This window comes from Nyctibius grandis, chromosome 22 (assembly GCF_013368605.1).
Source record: "Nyctibius grandis isolate bNycGra1 chromosome 22, bNycGra1.pri, whole genome shotgun sequence".
Classification (NCBI taxonomy): Eukaryota; Metazoa; Chordata; class Aves; order Nyctibiiformes; family Nyctibiidae; genus Nyctibius; species Nyctibius grandis.
In genome coordinates, this window is record NC_090679.1 from 7,343,010 (window position 1) to 7,360,588 (window position 17,579).

The 17,579-nt window shown below is 57.2% G+C and overlaps 3 protein-coding genes across 3 annotated transcripts; all 3 read right to left on the bottom strand.

The window, feature by feature from the left end:
- Positions 1–665: 665 nt before the first annotated feature.
- Positions 666–3,771, bottom strand: LOC137672801 (protocadherin beta-15-like). Its single transcript, XM_068417217.1, has one exon. The coding sequence runs from the start codon at positions 3,610–3,612 to the stop codon at positions 1,147–1,149; it is 2,466 nt and encodes an 821-aa protein (XP_068273318.1). The 5' UTR covers positions 3,613–3,771; the 3' UTR covers positions 666–1,146.
- Positions 3,772–4,267: 496 nt separating this feature from the next.
- LOC137672737 (protocadherin beta-15-like) lies at positions 4,268–6,769 on the bottom strand. The gene has a single exon (XM_068417133.1). It carries the CDS (start codon positions 6,767–6,769, stop codon positions 4,268–4,270), a length of 2,502 nt encoding a protein of 833 aa, XP_068273234.1.
- Positions 6,770–10,925: 4,156 nt separating this feature from the next.
- LOC137672738 (protocadherin beta-15-like) lies at positions 10,926–13,366 on the bottom strand (the record flags this gene model as incomplete). The annotated part of the gene is made up of 1 exon (XM_068417134.1): positions 10,926–13,366. A coding segment is annotated over exon 1 (2,349 nt), but the record flags the coding sequence as incomplete, so codon positions are not given.
- Between the last annotated feature and the right edge of the window lie 4,213 nt (positions 13,367–17,579).

Below are 17,579 nucleotides of genomic sequence, written 5' to 3' on the forward strand. Positions count from 1 at the left end.
CTGAGCCCGCACGGACTGAGCCGCCTTCCGCACCCGGACCAGCCGGGACGGACCCTCCGCAGCGGCAGCACGCAGGGCACGGCACGGCACGGCACTACAGCTACTGGGGCATCTCGGGCTGGGGCCGGGGAGCGGAGGCGGGTCCCGGCAAGGCTCAGGCGTGGACGCGCCGCCCGGCCGCCCAGTCCGGCGGCTGCACGGGAGGAGGGGCTGTGCTGCCCGGGGCGGCTTCCCTCTCGCCAGCGGGCTGCGGGCTGCACAGCGGCTCTTCGGCCTTACCTAACCTGTAGCTGGAGCTGTCAGGAGAATTGGAAAGGTCACTCCCCGCACCTCACTGCTTTGCAGAGGTCTTTGCACCCACAGGGCCCCTGGTAAGGTAGGGGCCAGTTTCCCTGACTGGGATGGAACTGGGCCCTGTCGCAGCCAGAAGCTCAGTGCTCAGAAAACGTGCAGAGGCCGGCCACCAAATCCTTGCTCCCCACGGTTTTCCTGAAGCCTCTATCAACCGTGTCTCTGAACTGGAGAATTGTACTCGCTCAAATTTAGGTCAGCCAAGAGACAACATGAGACAAAAATTCCCGGCCTTTTGAAAAACTTTGACAGCGCTTTCCCACAAAGAACATCTCTACAAAGACTGTCTCTACACAATGCATTTGGGTGTTCTTTTTATTTCACTTTTACACACGAGGCTATCCTGGTTTACAACGGCACAGTTCATAACTGCAGCACAACACAGCGTGAAGGTTTATAAATATTCCGTGCCACACCGCCTTCATGCAAACAATCCGTTCTTATACATGGGGTGTCAGGCCTTCTTAAGAGGAACAGGCAAGACAACGCTCAAACACAATTCAGAGAGTAGAAGGAGAAAGGCCAAAAAGGAGAATGCAAATGCTCTATCTCGAATCCAGAAAATCCTATGGGGACAGCTTTCCACTCCCATAAAGAAGCCTTCGAATTCAGGAAAAACAATGACGAGACAAAACTCAACGGTCCTTTTCCAAATTCATCTCAATTCTCCCTAGAGACAAAGTCCTTTGAAGCAACTTGTGGAGTTTCCTTAAATCCACACAAAGACAACGATCATGTTTTCACAACTTGTAGCCTGGATCCCTTCACAAAACCTCTGGCTGTGCTGACTCCACACTAGTTAAAGGAGAGACTATTGAACTGTCCTGCAGAGAGTGTCCCAGGATTATCTGGTGCCATGTCCTCTCCAGTGATAGGGCCACGGGGGAAATCCTGTTCATCGTCGGTGCCCCCGCCCGTCGTGCAGTGCTGTGGTGGCAGGCTGGGCAGGATGGGCTTCAGGAACTTGAACTCGCTGTTGCCCGAGCCCGTCGTCAGGCTGATCTCGTAGCAATAGGCGTGGGGCAGGGTCCCTGCAGCGCCCATGTCAGCCAGGCCACTCTGCAAGTCGCTGGCACCGTACAGCACATGCCCACCCTTCAGCTCCTTTCTCTTGCACACCTTCAGAGCGATGAAGGCTGCCATGGACACGAGGAAGAGGAGGGAGACAAACACCAATGAAATGATTAAATAGATTGTCAGGGAGCCGCCCTCATCCTCCGTGGCCAGGCTGCTCTGTGGTAGGCGCATGTCCGAGAAGTCCTTGAGCAGGACTGCGCTCAGTGCCGCGGTGGCTGACAGTGGTGGCTGCCCGTTGTCTCGCACCAGGATCACGAGCTTCTGCTTCACGGCATCTCTCTCCGTCACTGGCCTCCTCAGCCGCACCTCCCCACTTTGGGCACCCACCGCAAACAGCCCGGGGTCGGTGGCCCTCAGCAGGTGGTACGAGAGCCACGAGTTCTGCCCTGAGTCGGCATCAACGGCCACCACTTTGGTGACGAGGTACCCTGCCTCAGCCGAAATGGGCACCAGCTCGCTGGACAGTGGGCTGCTCTCCTGGGATGGGTGCAGCACCAGTGGCGCATTGTCATTCTCGTCCACCACGACAAGGCGGACAGTGACGTTGGCACTGAGGGGAGGAGACCCCGCATCGGAGGCGCTCACCAAGACCTCGATCTGCTTCAGCTGCTCGTAGTCCAGAGGCTGCAGCACAAACACGTGCCCGTTCTCAGAGTTCACAGAGATGCAGGAGCAGGGAGGCCGCTCTGCGGGGTGGGCTGGTGCCAGGGAATAGGTCACCTTGGCATTGGGCCCCACGTCAGCATCAGAGGCACTGACAGCTCCAACGAGCACCGTGGGGACATTGTTCTCACGCACGTACATGGTGTACGATGTCTGGTTGAAGACAGGAGCATTATCGTTGATATCGGAGATGTCCACTGTGAAGGTCTGGGTGGTTGTGAGAGGAGGTGACCCCGCGTCTGCTGCTGTCACAGTCAGGATGTGGCGTGCGGTCTCCTCCCGGTCTAGCGCACTCACTGTCACCAGCTCGTAGTAATTCTTATAGGCTGGTCGCAGGGAGAACCACAGCTGGTCTTCAAGGGCACAGGAGATCTTCCCGTTGGCACCAGCATCCCGGTCCCTGACAGTAAACAGGGCAACCACAGTCCCAGGTAATGCATTCTCGGGGATGGGGCTGCTGAAGGAACTGACCACCAGCTCCGGTGCATTGTCATTCACATCTACCACCTCCACCAACACCTTGCACATTGCTGAGAGACCCCCACCGTCTGTGGCCCGCACGCTGAGCTCGTGATTCTTTGCTGCCTCGAAGTCCAGAGGCTTTCTGAGTTTAATTTCACCACTCTTGGGGTCAATTGTGAACGCTGAGTTGCTCTGGCCCACCCCTTGGCTGAACTCATAGGAGATGTCCCCATTAACTCCCACATCCCGATCGGTTGCCACCACACTGAGAACCACAGAGCCCTCGGGGGCATTTTCCAAAACCTGAACAACGTACAGTTCCAAAACCTGAACAACGTACAGCTCCTGCGTGAAGATGGGAGCGTTGTCATTTACATCTAGAACAACAATGTGGATTTGGGTGGTGCCACTCCTGGGTGGAGAGCCCCCGTCCACAGCAATGACACTGAAATCCAGCTCCGACTGCTCCTCTCTGTCTAGCGGCTTTTCCAAGACCAGTTCCACATACTTCTTGCCCTTAATCCGACTCCCAAAGGAGACACTAAAGTACTCGTTCGCGGGAGCGATGCTGTAAGCCTGGATGCTGTTGCTGCCAACATCCAGGTCCCGAGCTCCCTCCAGCGGGAAACGCGAGCCCGGGTTGCTCGTTTCTAGGATCTTGAAAGTGACTCGTTCCTCCGGGAAAACGGGCGAATGGTCGTTGATGTCCTCCACGGCCACCTCGACCCGAAAGAACTGCAGCGGGTCGGACAGCAGCAGCTCGAAGGGCAGCGTGCAGGGAGCCGACTCCCCGCACAGCTCCTCCCGGTCCAGCCTCTCGGCCACTACGAGGCGGCCGGTGCCGCGCTCCAAGCCCAGGCGCTGCCGGCCGTCCTCCGAGGCCAGGCGTGCGCTGCGAGCCGAGAGCTGCGCCGGGGCCAGCCCCGCGTCCGCCGCCACGTTGGCTACCACGGAGCCGCTCACTCCCTCCTCGGCTACGGAGTAGCGGAGGGGCTCGGGGCCAGCGTGCGCCAGCGAGAGGAAAGCAGAGAGACAAAGCACTTGCCTTGCGATCGCCATGTCGGGCCGGCGGCCAGCCTCCGTCTCGCGGCTCGCCCGCGCAGTCCTCCGCGGAAAGCGGCGCCCGGCAGCAGCGCGGCGGGGCTGCGGGAGACCGCTCTCCCTCTGTCCCTCCCTGCCTCTCGCCGAGGCCGGCCGGCGGCCCGGCAGCGGCTGGCACCGGGCATCGCTCGCCGCCGCTCGCCGCCGCTGCCCGGCTGCGCTGCGCTGGGCACGGCCGGGCTCGGCCGCCTCCCCGCCCGCAGCCGCCCCGCGCCGCCTTGGCCGGCAGCGCCACCCTGCGGCCCGCGCCGGGACTGCGCCCGCTGCCGCCCGCTGCCCGCGCTGCCGCCTCGGCCCGGGCAGCGCCGGCCCCGGCCACGCGTCTTCGCCCGCTCCCCGCTGCCCACAGCCCGCGGGCAGGCGGGCGCGCTGGGCTCCCGGGAGGCCAGGCCGTGCCCTGCGAGACACACGGCGGCAACACACGCACACGGCGTTTGCCACGGCCCCGCGAGGCGGAGGCTGAGCCCGGACGGACTGAGCCGCCTTCCGCACCCGGACCAGCCGGGACGGACCCTCCGCAGCGGCAGCACGCAGGGCACGGCACGGCACGGCACTACAGCTACTGGGGCATCGCGGGCTGGGGCCGGGGAGCGGAGGTGGGTCCCAGCAAGGCTCAGGCGTGGACGCGCCGGCCGGCCGCCCAGTCCGGCGGCTGCACGGGAGGAGGGGCTGTGCTGGCCGGGGCGGCTTCCCTCTCGCCAGCGGGCTGCGGGCTGCACAGCGGCTCTTCGGCCTTGCCCGGCCCCGCCTCAGCGCTGCTGTGCGGGCTGGGCAGGACGGGCCTCAGGTACTGGAACACGCTCCTCCCCGAGCCGCTGCTCAGGCACGCTTCGTAGCGGTAAGGTGGCCACAGAGTGCCCGTGCCATCGATGTCCGCGATATCGGTGGCGAAGTCGCTATCAGCGAAGCATGGGGCAGAGGGAGGCGAGCGGCGTGCCCGGAGGCGAGCCTTGCAGAGCTTGGCCGCCGAAAAGGCGAGGACGGTGAGGAGGAAGAGCGAGGAGACGCAGCCCAGGGAGACGGTGAGGTAGGTGGTGAGCAGGTCCTCGTCGGCCGCCTGCGGCTGCTGCTGCTGCGTCCCCGCAGGAGCGTGGTTGAGCTGGAGGAAGGCGTCGGAGAAGCCGTTGACCACGGCAATGGCGAGGGTGGCGGTGGCGGAGCGCGGCGGCTGCCCGCTGTCCCGCACCAGCACGACGAGGCGGTGCCGGGCCGCGTCCCTCTCCGCCACGGCCCGCGCCGTGCGCACCTCGCCGCTGTGCAGCCCCACGCGGAACAGCCCCGGCTCCGTCGCCTTCGCCAGCTCGTACGACAGCCACGCGTTCTGCCCCGCGTCCGCGTCCACCGCCACCACCTTGGCCACCAGGTAGTCCGCCCGCGCCCAGCGCGGCACCAGCTCGCCCGCCGCCGCGCTGCTCTCGGCGGGCGGGTGCAGCACGACGGGCGCGTTGTCGTTGGCGTCCCGCACCACCACGCGCAGCACCGCCTGGGCGCTGAGCGCCGGCGACCCGCCATCCGTGGCTCGCACCGCCACCTCGAAGGCGCGCACCTCCTCGTAATCCAGCGGGCGCAATGACCGCACGGTTCCTCTTTCCGCGTCCACGGACACGAAGGATGCTGTGGCGGGGGCGCCCGGTGGTGGCGGTCCCAGCACGTATGTCACGCGGGCGTTATCTCCTGCGTCGGCGTCCGTGGCGCCGACGCGGCCCAGGATCGTCCCCGCGGGCTCGTTTTCGCTCAGCACCATCGTGTAAACGTCCTGCGTGAAGATGGGTGCGTTGTCGTTCACGTCCAAGAGCCTCACTAGCAACGTCTTGGACGCCAAGAGCGCGGGGGACCCCTCATCGCGGGCCCGCACCGTCACGTTGTACTCTGCCATCTGCTCCCGGTCCAGCTCCTCCGATGTCACCAGCGCGTACGCGTCGGCCTCCAGAGGCGTGATGCTGAAGGGCTGCTCCCCTGCCAGCTCGCAGCTCGTCCTGCCGTTGTCCCCTGAGTCTCGGTCCCGCACGTTGAAGAAGGCCACCACGGTGTTCGGCGGGGCGGCTTCTGAGAGGGTGCTCGTGAGGGAGGTGGTGATCACCTCGGGGGCGTTGTCGTTCACGTCCTCCACCTGCACCTCCACCTTGCAGTGCGCGGACAGGCCCCCTCCGTCTGTGGCCTGGACATCTATCTCGTAGGTCTTTGTTTCTTCATAATCTACCGGCTTTTTGAGTCTAATCTGCCCTGTCTCCGAATTTATTTTAAACGTCTGGCGATTTTCCTCTGAATTTTGAACTATGGAATAAACTATTTCCCCGTTCGTTCCTGAGTCTAAATCACTAGCAGACACCGCCACCACTAAGGTATCCTGGGAGCTATTTTCTAGTACCCGGACTTTATACAGACTCCGGGTAAATACCGGGATGTTGTCATTTGTATCCAGGACTACCACGCGAATTAAAGCTGTACCAGAGCGCGGTGGAGTCCCACCATCCACAGCCGTGACAGTGAAAGCCACTTCTGCCTGCTGCTCCCGGTCCAGGGCTCGGTCCAACACCAGCTCGGCGTACCTCCTGCCGTCACTGCGCCTCCGGGTGTGGATATGGAAATACTCGTTAGAGCTGATACTGTAATACTGAAGACTATTGTTCCCCACATCTGGATCCTGAGCGCTTTCTAATAAAAATCGAGATTCTGGCATTGCAGTTTCCGGGATCTTTAAAACTATCTCTTTATTTAAGAACACGGGAGCATGATCATTTATGTCGGTGAGGCTTACCTCAGCTCGGAAGGACTGCAGCGGGCTCTCCAGCAGCACCTCGAAACGCACCAGGCAGGGCTCGCTCTGCCCGCACAGCTCTTCCCGGTCCATCTGCTCTCCCACCACCAAATCCCCGGTGTGGTGGTTCAGCTGTAAATACTGCTTTTCTCCTTCAGGAACGAGCCGAGCCTGTCGAGCCGATAATTCCTCACGGCTCAGTCCCAAATCCTTGGCGATATTCGCCACAAAGGAGCCTCTCTCCGCCTCTTCGGGCACTGAGTACCGGGCGGTTTCTGCTCTCATCCCCGACAAGCAGAAGAGCAGGATCAGAGTCACCGCTCGCCCTGGGAGCTCCTCGCTTTTCCTCAGCTCCATTCCCTCCCAGCGAACCGATCTCCTCTCCTTGTGAGCGGGATGGAGCTGCCGATCCAGCCTGCCGAGCCCCGAGCAGAGCAGCCCGGAATGGTGCAGTCCCGGGGCGGTGGATCTGGGAGCTGCGCGGAGCTTCCGCGCCTCCTCGGTCAGCAGCGGCACCAGGCGGCCGAGCTGCAGAAGGACATGGAGATTTCTCAGAGCAAAGACTGCAGAACAGAGACAAACCGCTCCCTTTCTCTGTTCCGAGGTCAGGGCATGCAGATTTAACTGACCATACAACCCTGTTCAAAGTATGGCCACCACCTGAACGACCAGTACTTCTGCTTGCCTTTTATTCGAAAACTAGATTTATTTAAAGCTGGTTTTTTTTTTCCTAATGTCCCTACAACGCTTTGAATTCTTTATGCACAGTGAATAAATTACTTTTGGACGGTTCAGCAAAAAAAACTATGTATCGTTACAGGCGTCCAGCATCCAGAGGGAGCCCTCACCCTAAGCTCACCATCACCTTAGAATGATGGTGCTGTTCTAGGACACATCATCCTAATGCTGTTGTCTTCACATTGTGTATCACACCTCGCCCAAAGGACACACGACTCTCACGCTTTTCTCCTTAATTGACGGCAGTGTCCTCCCCTGCCGCCTGCGCACCCTGATGTTACCACACAAGCTTAGAAATAAAGGTCCCTGTGCTCAGAGATCAAAGCTGAACTCCCGCATCTGTGTAAGGACACACGGCCAACAGCTATTTAACACAAAAGGCAAGGAAACAAACAGGAGAGCTCATTAATTAAACCCCCAGATACACAAACACTAACGAGCAGGAGCTAACGGAGACAATAGCAAAGCGCAGGATCTAAGGACACCCGTCGCTGGGCCATTAAGGGAACTATTCAAGTGTAAACTCCAAGGGGTTCAACCAGAAACTTTGTAAACGATACGGGAAGGAAAACAAATACGTTATCAGAAAGTGCCTCATAGGGAAGAGGGAAAGAGAGGGGTCCTGAGCGCTACCTGGTCATGAGAGCCAGGACTCGTGCCGGAAACCACATAAAACCCCAGGGTCAGGGACTCATCGCCAGCCCTGAGGATCGACTGACACCGCGACTGCTCCTGCGGACCCGCAGCGAGCTCCGGCAAATGCACACGCAACGTGCTGGAGATGCGCACAGCTGCCTGCAAGACCAGCCTTCCTCTTACAGAAGAAAAAAATGGTGGGGAAAACAAAATACAGCTTGCAGTACTTATTTTTGGTTCAAACAATATTAACTCAGCTTTTACTATAAAAGGAACCACGGTATTTTTATGTAGAGAGTGTTCGTACCTCGTTGGGTTTTACACCTTTCCTTTAATTTCCTTCGTTTTACCCCTTCTTTTTGTTTGCTAAAAGGGCTGATACTGTCAAACAAAACTCACCAGGTGAAGTCCTAGGGATTCGCTGATGCCTTAATTACTTTTAAAATAAAAAATTCACGACTCTATCAGTAGCAGATAGTAACAACCAGGGTTGACTTTTGGATGCCCCAGAATCTTAGCTACTAGAGGACTGCACGGATGCAGCCTTTTTTGGTTGTTTCCTCTTACTCCCTTCGACTCGGAAGTGTGACAGAATCTAAAAGGCTGACAGCAAAGGCCAGCTCAGCTCTTTCTTCCTTTCTCCCCTTCCAGGGACGTGCCCATCTCTCGAGTTCCTGTCATTATCTCCAACACAGAAGCTTGATGTAAAACCAACCGTAGGCCAAGTGCAGCAGTAGATGTGTTGGGAACGTGGCTTCTCTCCTCATTCGTACCATGCAAAACCAGCAGTGACACCTGGAATCCCTTTGCTTTGTGCCCTTGCCTGTGCTCCTGGGTCTTGGCACCTCTGGGAGAGGAAGGTGTATTTCCTTCTCCATAACTTAACCCTTGGCAGCAGGGAACAGACACAAGCTGAGAAGAGCTTCGTTACAGGTGTCCAGCATCCAGAGGGAGCTGGGCCATGAACCACGGCAGCGATCGCCATGTAGGTCCCCGCAGTAATTCTCGGGCGGGTTTCTGGAATGGATCGAGATTGTTCTCCTGATTTACGACCTCTGAGGCTGGGAGCCCTCGCGAAGGGGCTGGGGGCAGCATGTCTCGGACCTCAGCTTGGCTCGGAAAAGCCCCCTCCACCTTGCTCCGGCTTCTGAGAGCAGCCCCCATTCCAGGTCACGCTGATTGTCCCTGCATAAAATCCACTCCAAAGGCACAGATTTATTCCCGAAATCCTGCTTTTGGGGTGGCTATTTCTCGGCGATGACTGTGACAAGTGATCTTGGAGACAGCACACTCACCCAAGGGAGTTCCAAGTAGGTTTTATTGTTTTCTGTCATAAGGCATTTGACTCTCAAAAATGTGTGAGCGACAGGAAAGATCACATTACTTTATAGATCAATAGCGATTATAGGAAACGAAAAGGGAACAGAAAGCTTCTTGACGCCCTATATTCTACAGTGCTTTAAAATTATTGTAAACCTGGTAGCCTATATTACTGTAAAACACAAACTACTTCTATTTCTCTACTACATTATATTCACAAAATCTGCAATGTTCGTTTCAACTTTACATTAAGAAAACAGAAAAAAATAATACATTGCTCAAAGCCCACTCTTACAGTACAGAGAACCTGTAAACTCCCGGTTAAACATGCGAAGTGTGCCAATGCCAGCCGTTTCTAGTGTAATCAGATTCTATTTGGTATTAAGGAATAACTTTGCAAGCACCACTTAATTTTGCTTCATATCTGTTTGGCCTGGTATTGAACAGACTGCAGAAAATTAAGACATTATTACAGACCCTCTCCATAAGAAAAAACAATGCAGGAAAGGTGATGCAGGAAGAAGTTACCTTGAAGATCTGCTCCCAGTTTTCAGGACTTAACATTTAGAAGCAGTAGCACTCTCACAATCATACATCAAGTCTCTGTATAATCAACATGCAACAGTCCTCCTCCTCCATCCATATCACAATTACAAAATACCCACATGAATAAAGCACTGCTCAAGAGGAGAGCGGTCTTGCGCTCTCACAGAGAAACCTTGAACCTCCCTGGTACTTTTTTAGTCGGTGTTTGATCTCTTCATTCTCTTTTCCCTGTGAGGACAGACACGCTTGTCTTTCTCCTCACTTACTGCTGGGTGAGCCAAGGGTTTGGATCAGATTTGACATTGAACTCCATGCCCCTGTTTGCAGGGCAAGCTGCTTGCGCAGGTCTGGGCCCCGTGTCTTCGGAGAGGGGAGCTCTGCCCTGCAACGAACAGAGAGTGGAGGTTGTCATTTGGGCATTGAAGGTAAGCAGGTACCAGCATTTTAAAGCCCCGATAATCACATTTTTCTGGCCACTACTGTCAATCCAAGCCACGAAAACAGAAGGGAATTTAATGGCAGAGCTGCCCACCTCCGTGGCCTCCAGCAGCTTGTAAGACACCTTGAGTTCAGCACTGCCACCACCCTGGGGAACGGCACTTGGCAGCGCCGAGTACCAGCTCCTAACAGCAGTGGAGGGGACGCTGTTAGTGATGTGACAGTCTTTTGGAACATTGTCTCCGCGGTCCCAGTTGACGCTGCACAGGACCACTACATTCCCAGTGCTGCTGGCTCTGGGAGGATGTGTCCCTAGGAGCGGTGGCATTCGTGCTCTGGATCCCTACGGGTTCTACACAGTGCGTGGACAGGACCCACTGTGTGGCTCACACATCCATCCCTCTACATCTCATCATCTCATGGTCCAGCTGCCCCCCCCTTTGTGGTGACAGCAAAGACTCGGTATAGCGCCAATACTCAGGGCACAGAGCTGGGTGCAGAGAGGCGCGGTCAGTCAGCACTCGGGGAGCAGCTGAGCCATGCCGGATCCTCCCGCGACATCCCCACCAGCGGGTTCGAGACCCTCTCTACCCTCTCCTCCCACCCCAGTACCTCCTCCACCACTAACTCCGCACCATCGTTACTCCTTCCTTCCAGCAGTGTTCACACACACCTCCCCCTCCCCGGCCCGCGCTGCTCCCCCTCCCCGCTCCCCCCATGGCCTCGGCCCGCCCAGGCCACTCACCTCTGCAGCCCAGTCGCCTTCTTCCCCGACGGTGGCCGCCTCTTGCGAGCACACCGAGCTGCGCTGCTCGCCCGCGCCGGGGGGCAGCCCGGCGGGGAAGCAGGGCAGGAGGGGCCTCAGGAAGCGAAAGTCGCTGTTGACGGTGCCGGCGGCGAAGCAGACGTCGTAGACGTAGCTGCGGGGCAGGGAGCCCGCGGTACTGTCCGTGGGAGCCTTGGGGAACGTGGGCAAGCTCTCGGCCTCGCTCCGCCTGGCCCGCCGCACCTTCAGCACCACGGCGGCCACGGCGGTGGCCAGCAAGAGCGCCGACACGCAGGCCAGGCAGCCGATGAGGTAGAGGGTGAGCGGCCCGTCGGGCTCGGCGGCCGGCGCCTCCTCGCTCACCCGCAAATGGGCGTCGGAGAAGCCGCTGACCAGGGCGATGGCGAGGCTGGCGGTGGCCGAGCGCGGCGGCTGCCCGCTGTCCCGCACCAGCACGACGAGGCGCTGCCGGGCCGCGTCCCTCTCCGCCACGGCCCGCGCCGTGCGCAACTCGCCACTGTGCAGCCCCACGCGGAACAGCCCCGGCTCCGTCGCCTTCGCCAGCTCGTACGACAGCCACGCGTTCTGCCCCGCGTCCGCGTCCACCGCCACCACCTTGGCCACCAGGTAGTCCGCCCGCGCCCAGCGCGGCACCAGCTCGCCCGCCGCCGCGCTGCTCTCGGCGGGCGGGTGCAGCACGACGGGTGCGTTGTCATTCTCGTCCCGCACCACCACGCGCAGCACCGCCTGGGCGCTCAGCGCCGGCGACCCGCCGTCCGTGGCTCGCACCGCCACCTCCAAGGCGCGCACCTCCTCGTAGTCCAGCGGCCGGAGGATATAAACGTCCCCACTTTCAGAGTTCACCGACACGTCGGGTTGCTCCTTGCCCTCCTGCTGCACCAGCGCGTAGTTTACGCGGGCGTTATTTCCCGCATCGGCGTCCGTGGCGTTCACGCTGCCGATGCGGAGCATGGGGCTGTTGTTCTCCGTGACCGACATGGTGTAAAGCTCCTGGGTGAACTGCGGGGGATTGTCGTTCACGTCCGAGATCTGCACGAAGATGTTTTCCCGAGAGCTCCGCCGCGCCGTGCCCCAGTCCGTGGCTGTGACCGTGATGTTATACTCCGCCGTCCTCTCCCTGTCCAGCGCCGCGGTTGTTCTCAGTTCGTAGTAATTATCAAAAGTGGGGCTGAGACTGAAGGGCAAGTCCCCGTCGATCGAGCACTCCGTCCTGCCGTTGTCCCCGGAGTCCCGGTCCCGCACACTGAACAGGGCCACGACGGTGCGGGGCGGGGCGTCCTCGGGAATGGAGGCGGTGAGGGAGGTGAGCGCTATCTCGGGGGCGTTGTCATTCACGTCCAGGACCTCCACTTTCACCTTGCAGTGGGTAGAGAGTCCGCCGCCGTCGGTGGCTGTCACAAATATCTCGTGAATTTTCCCTTCCTCGAAGTCCACGTTGCCCGCGACCCGAATCTCCCCGGTGACAGGGTTCAGCTCGAAGAGCTGCCGGGACCCCTCCGACGTCTGCGTGAAGGCGTACCGCACTTTCCCGTAGGACCCATCGTCGGGATCCGCGGCCGCCACTCTGACCACCAGCTGCCCCGCGGGGCTGTTCTCGGCCAGACGCACCTCGTAGACCTCCCGAGAGAACACTGGCATGTTGTCATTGGCATCCAGCACCACGATGCGGACCTGAGCCGTGCCCGACCTGGCTGGCGAGCCCCCGTCCGTGGCCGTGAGCACTAAATTCAGCTCTCGCTGCTCTTCGCGGTCCAGCTGCCGTTCGAGGACGAGAAACGCGTGTTTTGCTCCATCTTCCCCTGTTCCGAGAGCGAGGGAGAAATGCGAATTGGACGCGAGGCTGTAGTCCTGCAAACCGTTACTGCCCACGTCCTTGTCCCGGGCGCTTTGCAGGGGGAAACGGGACCCAGGAGATGTCGTTTCGGGAATCTCCAAAACCATCTCCTTCTCCGGGAACACGGGGGAGTTGTCGTTGATGTCACGAACCTCCACCTCCCCTCGGATCAGCTGCAAGGGATTTTCAAAGAATATCTTAAAGAAGAGCGTGCAGGTATCGCTCTGCGGACAGATCTGCTCTCGGTCCAGCGACTCCTTTGCCGTCAGGACCCCGGTGCTCGGATTGAGGCGGAAAAACTGCTCGTTCCCCTCGGACACCACGCGGGCCTTGCGAGCTGCCAGCTGGCTCGGAGCAACCCCCAGCTCCTTCGCAATATCGGCGACAAACGAGTCCCTCTCCATTTCCTCCGCCACAGAGTAGCGGAGGCTTTCGGCCCCGCTCTGACACACGCAAACGCACAGAATAAACACCATCACTTGCCTCTTGCTGTCTCCGCTCCGTCTCCCGCACGCCCTTCTTCTGCAGAAAAGCCATCCCCCGGCCTCCGTGGGTCCCAGCATCGTGAAGCAGCGTCCGAGGCAGAGCGGTATTTGGCAGGAATCCCGGGGTGAGGGGGTCTGAAAAGCCCCCGAGCCTCCCGACTCCGCGCTCCTCCGCCCTTCCCGAGCAGCTCTCACGGCTTTTTTTGTCTGCCTGTGCCTGCAAAGCCGGGGCGGGCACAGGAACCTGCCTCTCCGTGGCCAACATCCCCACCCAGTGTCGCAAGGCGGAATAGATCCTCTGCCTTCTCTGTCGGGACAGAGCTGCTGCTACGGAGTTTGCACCTTGAACCTGCACTCTGCGGGCTAAACCGAAGCCAAAAAGTCCATTGTAAATGCTCTCTTCGCTCGGAAGCAGGCTGCTCTGGGTATCCCTTCCCAGCTCGCAACCGGGAACTCCTCATGACAGCTCTCGTTTTCCTCCGTCATGTGTAGGCATTGCAAGATCTGCTGCTTCCTCAGGATGCACTGTGGGATTTTTCCTTCTCTTCTCCACTTGTTAATCAGCACAGGGCAATTAGCACGTGGGGCGGGTCAGAGAAGCACCGCTCTTGAATATGGGAGCTGGTGCCAGAGAGCTTCCAGGGAAAGGCCCTGGAGCAAACGCTTCACCCTCACCCGAAGCTCACCATCACCTTAGAATGATGGTGCTGTTCTAGGACACATCATCCTAATGCTGTTGTCTTCACATTGTGTATCACACCTCGCCCAAAGGACACACGACTCTCACGCTTTTCTGTGTGAAAAGCTTTTTTCTCCTTAATTGACGGGAGTGTCCTCCCCTGCCGCCTGCGCACCCGTGATAAAGTGTGTCACTGTGTAACAGATTCCTGAAAAATGTCCCCAGCTGTGCACAAACCTGAAAAAGCTGCAACAAATTTTCGTGTTTAGAGGTATACAGTCCTTTCTCCTCTAATGTTACCACACAAGCTTAGAAATAAAGGTCCCTGTGCTCAGAGATCAAAGCTGAACTCCCGCACCTCTGTAAGGACACACGGCCAACAGCTATTTAACACAAAAGGCAAGGAAACAAACAGGAGAGCTCATCATTTAAACCCCCAGATACACAAACACTAACGAGCAGGAGCTAATGGGATCAATAGCAAAGCGCAGGCATCTAAGGACACCCGTCGATGGGCCATTAAGGGAACTATACAAGTGTAAACTCCAAGGGGTTCATCCAGAAACTTTGTAAACGATACGGGAAGGAAAACAAATGCATTATCAGAAAGGGTCTGATAGGGAAGAGGGAGAGCGAGGGGTCCTGAGCGCTGCCTGGTCGTGCGAGCCAGGACCCGTGCCGAGACCACATAAAACCCCAGGGTCAGGGACTCATCGCCAGCCCTGAGGATCGACCGACACCGCGACTGCTCCTGCGGACCCGCGGCGAGCTCCGGCAAATGCACACACAACGTGCTGGAGGTGCGCACAGCTGCCTGCAAGACCATCCTTCCTCTCACAGAAGAAAAAAATGGTGGGGAAAACAAAGTACAGCTTGCAGTACTTATTTTTGGTTCAAACAATATTAACTCAGCTTTTACTATAAAAGGAACCACGGTATTTTTATGTAGAGAGTGTTCGTACCTCGTTGGGTTTTACACATTTCCTTTAATTTCCTTCGTTTTACCCCTTCTTTTTGTTTGCTAAAAGGGCTGATACTGTCAAACAAAACTCACCAGGTGAAGTCCTAGGGATTCGCTGATGCCTTAATTACTTTTAAAATAAAAAATTCACGACTCTATCAGTAGCAGATAGTAACAACCAGGGTTGACTTTTGGATGCCCCAGAATCTTAGCTACTAGAGGACTGCACGGGTGCAGCCTTTTTTGGTTCTTTCCTCTGAGTCCAAGGGCGTAAGAAGTGTGACAGAATCTAAAAGGCTGACATCAAGGGCCAGGCCAGCTCACTCTTCCTTTCTCCCCTTCCACAGACGTGTCCATCTCTCGAATTTCTACCATTATCTCCAACACAGAAGCTTGATGTAAAACCAACCGTAGGCCAAGTGCAGCACTAGATGCGTTGGGAACGTGGCTTCTCTCCTCATTCGTGCCATGCAAACCCAGCAGTGACACCTGGAATCCCTTTGCTTTGTGCCCTTGCCAGTGCTCCTGGGTCTTGGCACCTCTGGCAGACAAAGGTGTATTTGCTTCTCTGCAACTTAACCCTTGGCAGCAGGGAACAGACACAAGCTGAGAAGAGCTTCGTTACAGGTGTCCAGCATCCAGAGGGGAGCTGGGCCATGAACCACGGCAGCGATCGCCATGTGGGTCCCCGCAGTAATTCTCGGGCGGGTTTCAGGAATGGACCGAGATTGTTCCCCCGATTCACGACCTCTCAGGCTGGGAGCCCTCGTGAAGGGTCTGGGGGCAGCATCTCTCAGACCTCAGCTTGGCTCGGAAAAGCCCCCTCCACCTTGCTCCGGCTTCTGAGAGCGGCCCACATTCCAGGTCACGCTGATTGTCCCTGCATAAAATCCACTCCAAAGGCACAGATTTATTCCCAAATCCTGCTCTTGGGTGGCTATTTCTCGGCGATGACTGTGACAAGTGATCTTGGAGACAGCACACTCACCCAAGGGAGTTCCAAGTAGGTTTTATTATTTTCTGCCATCACGTATTTGACTCTTAAAAATGTGTGAGCGACACGAAATATCACATTAATTTATAGATCAGTAGTGATTATAGGAAAGAAAAAGAGAATAGAAAGCTTCTTGACACCCTATGATCTACAGTGCTCTAGATTTATTGTGAACATCTTAGCCTATTTTACTGTAAAACACAAACTACTTCTAGTTCTCTACTACCTTATACTCAAAAATCCTGAAATGTTCATTTCAACTTTACATGAAGAAAACAAAAAAAATGAATACACTGCTCAAAGCCCACTCCTACAGTATGGAGAACCTGTAAACTCCTGGTCAAACATGCCAAGTGTGCCAGTGCCAGCAGTTTCTAGTGTAATCAGCTTCTGTGTGTTATTAAGGAATAACTCTGCAAGCACCACTTAATTTTGCTTCATATCTGTTTGGCCTGGTACTGAACAGACTGCAGAAAATTAAGACATTATTACAGAGCTCTCTCCATAAGAAAAAACAATGCAGGAAAGGTGATGCAGGAAGAAGTTACCTTGAAGATCTGCTTCCAGTTTTCAGGACTTCCCTTAACATTTAGAAGCAGTAGCACTCTCACAATCATACATCAAGCCTCGGTATAATCAATATGCAACAGTCCTCCTCCTCCATCCATATCACAATTACAAAATACCGACATGAATAAAGCACTGCTCAAGAGGAGAGCGGTCTTGAGCTCTCACAGAACAGCCTTGAACCTCCCTGGTACTTTTTGGTGCGTGTTTGGTCTCTTTGTTCTCTTTTCCCTGTGAGGACAGACACGCTTGTCTTTCTCCTCACTTACTGCTGGGTGAGCCAAGGGTTTGGATCAGAATTGACATTGAGCTCCATGCCCCTGTTTGCAGGGCAAGCTGCTTGCGCAGGTCTGGGACCCGTGTCTTCAGAGAGGGGAGCTCTGCCCTGCAACGAATAGAGGGTGGAGGTTGTCATTTGGGCGTTGAAGGTAAACAGGTACCAGCATTGTAAAGCCCCGATAATCACATTTTTCTGGCCACTACTGTCAATCCAAGCCACAAAAACAGAAGGGAATTTAATGGCAGAGCTGCCCACCTCCGCAGCCTCCAGCAGCTTGTCACACAGCTGGAGTTCAGCACTGCCACCACCCTGGGGAACGGCACTTGGCAGCGCCGAGCACCAGCTCCTAACAGCAGTGCAGGGGACGCCGTCAGTGATGTGACAGCCCTTTGCACCGTTGTCCCCGCAGTCCCAGCTGGCACTGGACAGGACCACTACAATCCCGGGACTGCCGGCTCTGGAGGACGTGTCCCTAGGAGGGGACGTTCTAGGGTGTGGCATTCCTGCTTTGGGTCCCTATGGGCTCTACATAGTGCTTGGACAGGACCCACTGTGTGGCTCACACATCCAGTCCTCTACATCTCATCATCTCATGGTCCAGCTGCCTCCCTTTGTGATACACCGCAGACTTGGTATTAAGCGAACACTCAGCGCATAGAGCTGGGTGCAGAGAGGCGCGGTTGGTCAGCACTCGGGGAGCAGCTGAGCCATGCCGGATCCTCCCGGGAGGTCCCCACCAGCGGCTCTGAGCCCCTCTCTATCCTCTCCTCCCACCCCACTGCCTCCTCTCCTCCAACCCCATTACCTCCTCCACTAACTCCACATCACCGTTAGTCCTTCCTGCCAGGGGAGAGCACACACCTCCCCCGCCCCGGCCCGCGCTGCTCCCTCCCCGCTCCCCC